This window comes from Pseudopodoces humilis, chromosome 5 (assembly GCF_049639895.1).
Source record: "Pseudopodoces humilis isolate 2021_Gansu_Grassland_sample_001 chromosome 5, ASM4963989v1, whole genome shotgun sequence".
NCBI classification, from domain to species: domain Eukaryota; kingdom Metazoa; phylum Chordata; class Aves; order Passeriformes; family Paridae; genus Pseudopodoces; species Pseudopodoces humilis.
This window is the reverse complement of record NC_142204.1, coordinates 11,422,864-11,436,392: the sequence shown is the minus strand read 5'-3', so window position 1 is coordinate 11,436,392 and position 13,529 is coordinate 11,422,864. Positions and strand designations below refer to the sequence as shown.

General features: G+C 41.0%; 1 protein-coding gene across 1 annotated transcript in view; it reads left to right on the top strand.

Moving 5' to 3' along the window:
- The window catches only part of SHISAL1 (shisa like 1), a 90,736-nt gene extending 77,457 nt beyond the window's left edge, over positions 1-13,279 (top strand). The window contains exon 5 of the mRNA XM_088055828.1: positions 9,251-13,279. Coding sequence (XP_087911954.1) covers position 9,251 — 1 coding nt within the window. The 3' untranslated portion in view covers positions 9,252-13,279. The remainder of the gene's footprint in view (positions 1-9,250) is intronic.
- The last annotated feature ends 250 nt before the right edge of the window (positions 13,280-13,529 follow it).

Sequence of the window (13,529 nt, the reverse complement as noted above, 5' to 3'; positions counted from 1 at the left end):
CGCATGTGTTCAGAGGCACACAGTCTGGTCAGATGGACAGGTGACCTTTTTGAACCTGCCAACAAAACACAGACACTTCTCCCCTTGAAGTTAATGAATTACACTAATCAAATGCTTTTAGGGCATCCATTTCCCCCGTTTTCTTAAAAAAAAATAAAATGAGATGTACTTCTGTTATAAACATCAACATCAACACAAAACCATATACACAATTAATAAGAACTTATACCAGTTAAAAATCAATTAAATCATAAACATTATTAATAACATATGTAATATAAAACTACTATTAATTACTAAAACACTGCACCAGCATCCCATAGTTAGCAAACAAACAGAAAGAGAAAAAAAAGATCAGTGAAGGATTGGATAATCACCTCCGGAAATGATTCTCCAAGCTCACTTCAAAATTGATCCAGCTGTCGTATTAATAGGGTCAAATTGCTGAGTCAAAAACTGACTCAAATGCTCTTTTGGTACAGAAAACATCTGGATCTGTTGGCAAACATTCCGTCCAGGTAAAGTCAAGGCTTGGCCAGGGCCTAGGCTTTAAACTGGAAAGATGCCTCTTAACTCATTTCTAAAACAAAGTTCTCAATAGTAGCAGCTATGAGATGCTTACAGCACAGCAAACTGTTAAAATGCATTTGTACAAATCAAATGATCAGAAGCCTTAGGTACCAGACCAATTAAACCATTGTCTTGGTTCTAGAAGACAGGTGTCTGCTAGGGAGAGCAGGAGCCTCCCTTGGGATGAAAAAATGTAGACCCCCTCCCTCCGAATTACTATAATTCTGAAATCAAGGGGCTTTCAGACAGAGATCTGGGAATAGGAATAACAGTTCTTTACTAGTATAACCAGGCAAACAAACAACAATAACTACAGCAATAACAAGAACACAGAACCAGGGACCCCGGGACAGCCTTCTCGGCTGAGACAGGATGGAGGAGAGGTTTTGTTTTCACAAACCCCTCGGACAGTCAGTCCCGGTGCTCCTGCAGGGCTCCGAGGAACAGTCGGCTGGAACAGCAGGGATGAGCTGAGATCCTGGGCCGGTGGCTGAGGTGTATCAGCAGCTCTGCGGCGGTGCCTGGCACTGCCACACGTCCCGGCAGGGCAGGGGGTGCGAGGCCACCAACAAAGAGGGGAGAAGGAGAAGAAGCAGCAGCTCTGTCTGTGTGATGGCGAAAAATTCCCTTCTCTCCACCGCAGCAGCTCCGCGACCCAGCAAACGAACGTCTTTCCCCGAAGCCGAAGAAAAGCCAGCTAAAAACTGTCCCCACCCTCCTTTTCTCCCCCCTTCCCCCCCCCCCCCCGGGCCCGGCTACTCTTTGTCCGTTGTCAATCACCCCTAAGTACCGGTAGTTAGGTTGCCCCAGCACATAATGGGTAAAAATTCCCCGGGCAGGCCAGAAGACAAAACAAAAAAAAGGACACCTAACCCTCAACAACCATGCAGCAGTTGGTTTAATCTGAAGCCTCCCCCATGGCAGCTGATCCTCAGCAATGGTACATCTTCTTAAAATTCTGGAAACACTGAAAAATAAGAAAGCTATAACAAACAAAAACTGCAGAGATTGCAATAAACAATAGAGCTCCCGATGAAGTCAAGGGTGTCACAGACTGCATTCACTTCTATCCACAAGCAGGTGTTCATCAGTGTTCTATCACAGCTGTTTCAGTTGTGGCTATTTTCATTTCTCTAGAAAAATAACTATACTTTGCAGTTTGGACAAGTGTCTCCAATAAAACATAAAACTATTAAAATTAAACAATATTTAAACCTAATAAAAATTAATTATAACAAAAGGAAATAACAAAACTTAACCTTAAAGGAATATCTAAGTTAGAAAACTTAACTTAAAAACATTCAAGCCTAAACATAATAAAACTTGACTATCCTTAATTCTATTAACACTTAATCTATATTAAATAAAAACATAACTTAATCTTATTCTGTTACTACAAAAAACAACTAAAAGTTTGATGTACAACTTTTAAACACAATATAACAGTAACATGGGTTCACTATAAAGATCACAATTCTATGTCATCTAGCTTTGAGAATAACCCACAATAACTGCAAATGTTACTAAAAAATACTTATTCATAATAGGAATTTGCCTAGTATCCAAAATCCCAATTGGTATATATGCAGTTATATGTGTTTTATATAACAAAAGAACTCACATTGAAATTACCTTATTAAAATTGTGGAAAAAACAAGCAAATAGATAATATATGCTCTAACTTAACTTTATCTTGTACAGTAAAGTTCTCTTAACTAATTATTTTTTAAACTACAAATCTCTTCTGTAGATAACATTAATTGGAAGGTTTTCTTAGAAGCTGTAAATCATACCATATTTTAACCTTACGTTCTAAAACTAATTATTGCAAGGCAACTTCTGTTAATATTCACCTTAAACACTTTTTTTTTTTTTAAACATTCAAAGAATCACAATAACTTCTCTAGTAAAATCCTAAAAAATGCAATTGCACAAACTCATAATTACTTAAAACACAAAATGAACTCTAAAAGGGTATATAAAAACATTTTGAAAACCCAATAAATCATGACTTTGTAACAAACTGGGTATTATCCCGGTGCTTTTTCTTAGCGAGGGAGCGGGGGGGGTGGACTGCCCGCTCTGCTGCTGCTCTCTGCTGCTGTTATCTTCTTTCACATCCTCCACGTGCTCTCGCAGAGAGGAAAAATGGAGAGAAAGAAGAAAAACCTCACAAAGTTAACTTTAACAAATGCAGTTTTTTCTCTCAATCTCTCTTGTTGTTCGCAGATAGAGGAAAAAAGGGCACTATTTTTACAGAAGCAGGCAATGTTACACGAAAAGTCTCCCACGATCAGGTGCTAACAGCAGCGATCATTGCAGCTTATCAGTGTGGCCTTGGAACTTTTCTTGCGCTGTTTCTACCCCGAGGGTGCCTTTGTTCTTTGCGCACACCTCAGTGCTCCCCCATGTCCCCTTGGTTCGGGTGGAAACCAATCTAAGTTTGGCTTCTTTTCTTCCAGGGTGGTAAAGATGGAACTTAAATAAGATTGTAATGTTAAAAGTGACTCCAAAAATGAAGCAAATATTTCTGGATGTATCACATCCTGCCATAACTGAACAGATTCTGTTCGTTGTTTCAGCGTTCGCTGTGGAACTTTTTTCTCATAATTTTCTTCTCTTTGACTCTCCCTCCCTCTCTCCATGGGCAGCATAGATAGGAGTGCTTGCCCAGCAGTGGGAGGTAAAGGCATCTGCCGCTGTGACACAGGTAGAATTACGGGGCTCACAGCCTCAGCATATCTCGCTTTTCTGGTTTTTAAGGTATTAATTATGATCTGCCAAGTTCGACCGAGAGACACAGTGTCCTTGCTCTTTTCTGTGATTGCCGTTTCCCATATCAGAGCCCTTAAATCCGTCCATTCCTTCACTGCAAAGAACAGTGGTGGCACTACTAAATGCCCATGACAATTAGCCCATATAATGAGCATATCCAGGTCCTTTTCCCGGGCTGCTTCACCTCGTTTAACGAGGATGCTAAGAAGCAGTTTTTTCGCCGCCGCACATTCCGCTTCCATGCTAGTGGCAAACCGCGGGAGGGAAGATTGCGACCCTTCTACTACGCCCCCGCCTCTCGGTCCTCCCCAGCAGCCTGAATTTCCACGTCCAACCGCACCGCGTCTCACCACACTCAGGCTGCCTATCCGGTGCCGATCCGTGCCCGCGGCTTCCCGCACCCAGATCCGCTCCACTGGCTCCAAAGCCCCTCTGCACACAGGAGGTCCCTGGTCAGAGCGCCAGATTTTGAGAGACCGCCACCTATTCACCAGCCTCCATAGAAGTAAACGTGAACACCGTTTATTTCTATCTTTAGCACACCTTTTATAGGGTTTTACAGGGTCTGCGGGCAGAGCAAGTTACTATTGGCTAACACACACAGGTTTACATTTTTTCTCCTACACACAAGGATATTGTTTTGCTTTACTCTCTCTTCTGCAGGAAGCTTTCAAGGACTTTAGCCTTTAATATCACAACTTATTTCAAAGGCTGGTTTGTGCATATAGGCCTTTACTAATATATAAAATATATCAACACATGAGTTGAAACCAGTGAGCCTACCAGTGTGAAGCCCAAACACATCCTATAGGCAGAGTGTTCCTATGAAAACCATCTCTGAACTCAACAACAGAAAGTCATAGAATCAAATTTAAAAGTAATTTAAAGAGGCAAACAAAGCTTGTCCACTGGTGGGATAACCCAGTCTTATGGGTGAGTGCCTGCCAGTGGGGGCATGCAGCTGTTATTAGTTAGAAGGTCTTGGTATTAGTTTCAGATCTGCCTGGAAAATCGGCAGCAGTGGAGTTTAAATCTTTCAAGTTCTTGTCTGTCCCTCTGACACAGAGAGCAGCCCTACACCTCCCCTGGTTCACCAACCTTCCTCTGCAGGACAGCAGCATGACCTGGCCAGCAGGTACCTGCCTGACGTCTGGCAGCAACTCTCTCTGCCCAAGCCAGCCTGTCCCTCGGGAACACAAGATCTTCCCAAAGTGTCTAAAGTTCCTCCAAAACCAGGGAGCGGCTCTCAGAAGTGATGTGATGCAATGTGCAGTTCAGGTTATGTTCCCTGAGCCCTTATGGGAGTTGCACAAGCTTAAGCTGTTTTGTATAAGGTGAGATTCTTAAGAAATGTGGTGAGCTATTTAAAAAGCAGACTTACCAGCACTCATAACAAACTATCCAGATGTAAACTTCTTTAAAGTTGAGCTTCTTCACAAGTTGATTTTTTTCTAGTAAGCCTTTCTAGTAATCCATTGTAAACAGTCAGGACGCCAATGTCTGAGACAACTGACAGCAGTCACCTTTTTAACACATGATGCCCTTAGGTGATAATTACCTCCCATTACACAGACTAGCTACTGAGCTGTGAAAGAGCAGTGGAAGTAAGCACATGCCTGTTTCCCACCTGCATTTCCTAGGTGGAAGGGAGAACAGCTGCCCAGGTGACATTCACACCTTGTGTCTGACCTCACGGACACTGTGCTGATGTTAGCTTGTTGTAGCGTGAGCAAATACACTGCTGTAAGCATAATGCAGGGGAAATTTAAATAATCCAAATGCTTTCTTCCTACCTGCAAAGCAACATTGTTTAACTCTGGTGAATCAGCCATGTATTGCACATTTATACTGTTTAAACCTTAACACCATCCTGAGGTATTTGCTTTCAAACATATTTTGACATTTCTTTCAATTTTTGCAGAATTGTCAGCTACAGTAGGAACAGAATTTCACAACTTGAGTTGAAATCTTAGTCTGCTTTTCAAGTTGAGCATTTCCAGTGCCTGACTTTTGTTTAAACTCTTAAGCACCACATGTCTGTTTTCCCTGAGCCAGATATTGTTTAGAAATACTAGCAGTGGCTATCAGTGATGGTGGTCATTTTTACACAGTGGCTGGGACAAAATTGATTTGCCACCACTTAAGGTCCTCCTCTCATCTGAACCTCATGCCGGTGCTGGGATGCATTTCACAGCTAGACCAGAGGAGAATTCATGATCCATCAAAAGTGAGGTAATTCAGCCTGGGAATGAAAATAGAGGCAAATCCAATGTTTCTTTATGGCAATATGGCAGCATCCAGGGCCACTGCTTAATGCCGAGTTGTCCCTTGTCAGTTCAAAAAATCCTGAACATCCAGCCTCTTTGGTATTGAGCCAACCTGAAGCAAATTTTTCTTGTTGAAATTTCTTCAAACCTGACTCATTCAGCTGTTTTGATGCTCTCAAAAAAAAAAAAAAAAAAAAAAAAATTAGGAGCCATGTCTAAAAAGTCTGAGACTTTCCATTTTCTTTCATGTAAACAAGATGGCCAAATTGAGATTGAACCAGCAGCATTCATTCTGGAATTCTATAGCTTTTAAGAATTAGTATTGGTAACCCAAGCAACCTTCAGTGTATATTTTGCATATAATGTTACATGCTCTGTATAACATAGCCATAGGAGTCTACACATGCCAAACTATGAAAATTATTTCCCTGCTCTTTGGCAGACTCCAGAAGCAGAGGGATTAGATTATATTCTATTTCTTTCTGGTTTAAAATGTATTTAGACAACTGAATGGCTTTTCATTTGATGCTTGCCTTACATGATTAATTTATCATGTCCTTCCTTTCAATCTGGTGAGGTTTTTACAAAGTCTAGTGCATTGTTCTTTGTCCTCCCTCATCCTTCCATTTCTGGGGAAGGAGGGCACATTCCTATTTCCCGTAACAATCAGTGTAGCCACCAAGGGCTTCTAATTGCAGAAAGCTGTTTGTTAGCCTGGCATCCCAGCTCTGCCTGTGAACAGAGAGAGCAAACGCTTTTCTCCTAATCCCACTGACCAGACTGGAAGGCACTGCAGCAGAACCTTAAACAGATGCAGATCACAGCAGGCCTGCTCAGATCAGTGTAGTGCCATTTTATGCCAGAGTAAAGCCTGAGCAGTTGCAGAGATTGGTTGTTTTCATGTGAACTGTGGGCCGCAACTCATGTAAGTCATGGGATCCAGGATGTATCTGAGGCCTGAAGGGATTGTGGTGATTGATGGCACTTGTATGTAAACACCAACTTAACCAGAGGCCTTGTAATGGTGAATGTGGCAACCTCATTTGTTAGAAAAATGGCAGAAATCTCTACAAAAACTTGCCTCCAGAGGCTTTGAATCATTCCTTCATTACTAATGGATGACATTTCATTCCATCAGAAGTGACCTACCAAGCAATTGTTGCTGTCAAAGAGGAGGCAGTCTTTTAGTTGGCTGCTGCCTTGTCAGGCATTAAAAATCACAGAATGCTTTGGGTTGGAAGGGACCTTAGAGCTTATCCACTTCCACCCTCTGCACGGGCAGGGACACCTTCCACAATCCCGGGTTGCTTAGAGCCCCATCCAACCTGGCGTTGGACACTTTCAGGCATGGGGCAGCCACAGCTGCTTTGGGCAACCTGTGCCCAAAGTGCCAGGGCCTCAGCACCCTCATGGTAAAGAATTTCTTCCCAATATCTGATCTGAAGTTCCCCCTAGTTGATGTGGCTTGACTAGGTGCTGTTCATTGAGCAGCCAGGTAGAGTAGCAGTGGCAGCCTGGGGTGCTGCATTGTGACAATGACCTCTACCAGGGAAAAGGAGCAACCTGAGCCACTTCCAGAATACAAGCTTCAGCTCCAAGTGCATGAAAATGCTATAGAAGTGACCAGAAGTGACAAACACAGGGTTTCTGCTGCCAAGCACTCTATGTTGGGAGACTGGAAAGTAGCACTCTTGCACATGGAAATTAGCATTCATCTTTCTTAGGAAAATGCAGGTATTTTTATGGGATCCTGCTGGTGCAAAATGATCTGAAGCAGTACCTCTCAACCTTACTGGTCCAGCTCCATAGTCAATCAATCAATCACACAACTCACTTCATTTTTTGTAGGGGAAGAGGACTTTTTAGCCTAGCAACTGTCCTGTCAGGGTTTGGTTTCAGGGAGAAGCTGTCAATTTGGCCCAGACTCATCCAGCTTGGAAAATGCAGGGTGAATACTTCTACTTGCTGTAAGAGGCTTTCAGAAATGAGTAGGGTCTGTGTGTTGTTTGCTCTGCTGTCCACATCCTCACAGTCATTCTCCCATAGCTTTAGACAGATGAGAAGAATTGGAAGGAAATCCAAGATACTCACAGGAGTGATATTTTAGCTTCTGTGCTGCAGACATATATTCATGAACTTTGCTATGGTCTTTGGGTCCAGGGACTCCAGTAACTCTCACTTTACACCACCTTGGTGACACTTGATTTTACATCAACCTGAAGAAGGACCTGACCAGCAGCAACTTTGGGACACTCAGGTAGAGGAAAAGAGCAACTTGCTGATAGGTCCGACATATTTAAAACTGCACTCTGTCCTGGGACACACAAATGCCTCCTCTGTCTGCATCATCTCTAAACATTTATTTAAAAGCAAAGACAGATAAATAAAAGAAACTGCATCCTGTCAAACAATCTAGTGATGTAAATTATGCAGATAGCAAATTAGTAAATCATTTCACAGGAGAGGAAGCACACATGGCAATCTACAAAAGAGTGAGCAGAAACAACTGAAGGTGAAGGACAGAGGTGTCTGCAAGCCATGATATGCGCTCATCTCCCCAGGTGTTCTTTTAATTAGTTATAGCTCTCTTCTGAGACTCTCTTCAAGATATGAACAACTCATTTTGAACTTCATCTGTGTGCAGACCTTACAAGAGGCAGGTTTGCATCTTGTGTTAATATGCATTTCTACCAGTATCAAAAAAGGACAGTGGCAGAGCAAAACAACTTAATTTTTTTTGTATTTTTAACATGAATAAGGCTATTTGATTATTAGAAAGGAATTAGCTGTCTTGGCAGGTCTCATGTGACTGAGTTTTGGGTGAAGGCTTAAACCCTCAGAGTTGTAAGAAAATCACATATTTCTGTTTGAGGTCCTCCCTGGCTGACAGTTCTGTGAAAAACATCTCAATCTGAATTAAGGTAACACTGTTGTGCTCAGGTGGCTGCATACTCCACCTTGCACTGCCCCAGCATCTCACACTTGTTACCTGCTTGAGCAAACAGATGTATTTCTTTAATTTGTTCCTATGATTAATGATTTTAGTCTACTTCAAAACATTCCCTAGCTGGACCTTCAGCCCAGTCCCCTGCACCCTGCCATAGCTGTCTGTGGGTAGATCACACAGACAGCTGCACACTCTGCACAAGATTTAAAGCAGCAGATTTAAAGCAGCTGTAATTTCCAGAAGGTGCTGCAAGTAAAAAGCTTAGTAATACTTACAACACTTGTGTGAGGAAAGCACATAAATATATTATTTACCCACGTATATGTGTGGAAATAGAAGCACATTTATAGGAAAGGAATAGGAGTCAGAGTAAGCAGCCAGGACAAGCTTAATATGAGCAGGGAGAAACAAGCTTAGCCTCCCACTCTTGCTATGCAGAATCAAAAAAGAGAAGGAGAATGCAGCCATCCATAGCACACATAAGGTCATACCAGACCAAACAGAAATAATAAGGGAAGGTAGAGGCCTCTTTACACCTCCTCTTCCTTCCTCATGCTTTTTCTTTGTCTTTCTTGCCTCCACAAATTAAATCTGCAGCTGAGAATACTACAAGTTTTTCTTTATAGGAAATACTTTGGTGTTGAGTGCTCCTGAAACATTATGGAAACTATTTGTACTTTATGTCTTCCAGAAAATTATATTGATGTGCCTCAAGATGGGAGAGGTAAGACCAGACTTCAAGGAGCAGCTTTCAAGGAAACCAATTAAATTACAAGAGCTGAAAAAAAAATTACGGATAAGCAGGAAAGACTACAAAGAGGAAGATTGAGCAAGTCACATGAAGACAGACACCATTCAAACAACTTCTACAGGCAAATTATATAGAAAGAGTCTCCAGGAGAAAGTAGTCTGTAAGCAATATTTTAATTCTAGACTGACACTATTATCTCTGAAAGGAAGCATCATATTTGCAAAAATGCTCAATAGGAAGAAAATTAAGTTGCTCTGGCAAATCCACACAAAGGTGGAAAACAACCACAAGACAAACCTTTGGTAGATAACTTTTCTTTGCCTCCCCATCCATCAATTGCCATTTGAGCCTAATCTCAGCCTAAGTGTCAGAATCCTGAATGTGAGTTTTTCCAAAGTTCTCTGGTGAACATTTTGTCACTGTAGGGTAGCTGCTGGCAATCCACATCACTGTTCACCATATTGTCCTATGCATTGCTAAGGTAAGCAGAGCCCTTTCATTGAGTCAGACTGCAGGGTAGCAATCATAACATACATTTCTACATTGCTGGCAATGATTCTGCTAAGACATCTGAGCCCATCTTAAATTCAGGTTCTTGAAGAGGCAAACTTTATTAGGATGCAATACCGTTCCACCCCCATACTCCTTGAAGCTGAAAGAAACAGAAAAAACACAACAAACTGTATATTTCAAAAGCAATAATACCACTGTCCCCCTGCTTTACAAGGCAGTAGTCCAATTCCCTCAGCCACTGACTGGCTGCAGAGTTTACCCCACACAAGTCTCAGAATCCATTTGTAAGCCAGAAAGGCAATGACTGCCAGAGAAGTATGTGGAGCACTTGATCACTGGGTTGCAATAGGTTGATGTAACTTTCCACAGGACGGGATTATTTTAAAATCATACAGTATCAATTACATGAAAAAATCCTGTGAAATTCAGTTATTTAAGATATTTGCATGGAGATCCTGGCAATGACAAGCAAACAGAGGAGTTCATCTGGAAATCATAACACAAAGCCATGATAATGCCAATTTCATGATTCATGTCTAACATTTTGTCCTGCAAATCTCAGTAACTTTAAAGTAACCGTACATTTTACCATGTAACCACAACATGAGGAACACCTTGCTAATGAATAATCAAATGTTCCTTTTGTACCTCTTTGGCTGAATGAATTTTAGTCTTCTGTTGAACTCAAAGGGGACACTTTTCTCAGTGATTTGAGTTACTTCATGGCTACTGGAGTTCAGGATGGTACATGACTAAAACCATGAAGGAATAGATAGTGTTGGAGTACCCAACAAGGCTGGAAACCACAGGAGTGGAAGCCCAGTCTTCAAATAAAGCCCAGTCTGAGTAGGATACCCACATGCACTTGCCCCTTTTCTCTGTAAACCAACAGCTAAACATGCTAGGTACCAGTGAGTCAGGGCAGGCAGTACCTAAAAGAACAAATTCACAGGTAGGTGTGCCATGCTGCAGGCATTAAACTCCATCCTGTTCCAGGAAAGCTTGAAGCCTGGCCCACTCTCACTCACCACAGAAGTTCCTGCCCACCCCCTCAGCTTGCAGATACCTACAGGAGCTGCCACAGTGCACCTGGGGTGTTACACCTGTGTTACACCTTAACAACTCTCCAAGAAAAGAAAAAGAAACTGAGTAGCTAGAGGTGATGCCATCCATGCCAACGTCATGCCCCCTCCCTGTTACCGCTGAAGATGAATAGATCATGCGGACACAGGTCGAGGTGTGGTGAAAGGAAGAGAAAGTTTATTTTTCCTCCCAGGATTTATAGGTTTCTGACCACGGCCAGGGATTGGATGGTCAGGATAACACTTTCTCACTGCACTGGCCATGAGAGATGCCCATCACAAGACATGTAACAGAAAGAATGTACACATATCTATGTTCACAGTTACTGTCCTGGGAAAGTCCTTAGAAAACTATGTTAGCAAGCTCAGAAGCTGAGTTTTCAGGGTGACATCTCACCCTTTTTGGTTTTACAAAAAGAAAAGAAAAATGAACAAAGAAACTAGCAACATTATAAACAATCAAAAGGATAAATAACAGGAAAATACAATACTCCATACAATCAGAAGGCTGTAATTTCAGGGTGATACCTCCCCACTTCCTCCTTGGCTCCAAGATCCATAACCACTGCAGACACCCAAAAAAGTATCCACAGTAGATACTTTTTGTGGTGCTCTGCAGTAACTGCTTGGGTTTTTTACCTTCTCCCGGCACCTACTTTCAGTGTGAAGTGATGACTGCCACAGAGAGCTTTGGAAAAAGCTTATGTTCATAAAGGAATTTGTATTAAATACTGGTTTGTGTGACTTACTGTATTTTGTAAGGGTTTTTTTCCCTTTGGGAATTGTGCGTTATTAATGAGCAGTTTTATGCTTTACTTCTGGCACATGTATACCTTGTAATGGATGTGCATTTTGTTTGTTTGTTTTCTTTTACTCTCTATACTGAGCCAGTTAATATAAGGTATATTATTCTCTGGCTGAAATTCTGATTTTGCCTACCAGTTAATTTATGGATAAATCATGTAGCTGGTGAACTATTTTTCATCAATTGTGTTGTTTTAATCTGATAGCCTCTCTAGCAGAATAAAAGATCCTGAATAAGACTAATGCTAGTTGGGCCTTAAATTAAATTAAAGGGAAATAATTCATTAAATAAAAGGAAAATTATGTATTTCCCTACCACCATTTCTATCAGCCCTTCTTCCTTGGTGTTGGGACACTGGAGAAGAGCACTGGCTACACAAACAGCCACCTGAACACCTCAGCCACCTCTGTAGCTGTGTTCTGGTATCCCCCTTCATTTACTTAATCAAAATAATGATGGACCAGACAAACTGCAATGAATTTTTCAGTTATTTCTGCAGAGAGACTGGTTCAAATGCAATTCTTCTCTAAAAGAAATTATCTGGACTAAAATAATTGTATTTTCCTCTATGTCCATCCTGATATGTTTGGAAAAATAACAGAACTGAAATTAACACTTACAAAAGTGCATACATTATACCCCTATGTGACAATGGCAGCTGTCTCTCTCGGTGGCTATTAGTGACCTTCCTGCTCCAGAAGCCTCTTCCCCTGTCCAAATAATTTCCTCTCTCCTGTTTCACTGAGAACTGTGTCCAACTTCTTAGTAATTGTTGTGTATAATGTAGGACATAAAAAGATAAGTTAAAAAGCTTGTGCAGGACTTGGTGTTGTAATTTAACCATCTTTTGTGCCTGGTTATGGATTTTACAAAAAACAGAGTGAAAATAATCTGGCCTCTTAATGTATAATTCAGCATATTGTAGCAGCTATTTTAGACACCTGTTTTTTATAGTTTTACTATGGCTGTAATTTCTGTATGAGGACTGTCCACATGAAGAAGTGGTGTCAAAATGATTTTTTAAAGTCAGTTCTATGCCACCTGTGATTGTGTATGAAAAGTAAAGCAACAAAAACAAAACCTCAACCACTGGCTGGGAAGAAACACCTTTTCTCAGCCTCAAAAGTTCTCTTCTATAAGACAGGCATTTCTTCTAGTCCTCCTTTTACAAAAGTAGTAAATTACTAAGAAGATAATATATATACAGTGCAATAGTCTATTTTGATAGTCAGCTGACTATTTTAGGCTAACTAAGCTAACTAGAAATTCTAGGGTTGCAGTGATTTCTCTTTATTGATACATTGATGATAATACTGTTTACATAACACTTGATGTTTGAAATCAATACGTGCCAGTGTCCAGTGATTTGCTAATCTAGTTTCTGGTCTAATCCTGTCCTATTTTTTGCAGCATTCTCTGACTTCATATTATGAATCATGTTGTCTTTCTAAAGTGATTGCCAAGTAAACCAAAAATGTGTTTTACACTGCTATTGCACTGCTCTCGTCTTTATATACAGTAGTTTTTATAAACATGTCCTTAGGTTTTAATAAATGAGTGTAACATAAACTAATCTCTGTAATAAAACTCACTTTAGTGTTTCAAAGGCTGTGTGGAATAGCTGTAGAGATTTGAGCTTCCGAGTATTTTGATAGCTTCAAAATTCATGGCTTCCTTTTCATCTGCAGGAAATCCCCAGATACCAGAACTCCATAGTCTGTACAAGGGTAAAATGAAGAGAGTGTATTTAACCCAAAGAATGGATTTAGAAATGGGGGGAAGGGGCCCCAAGAAGCCAAACCATACCATAAAAAAGCCA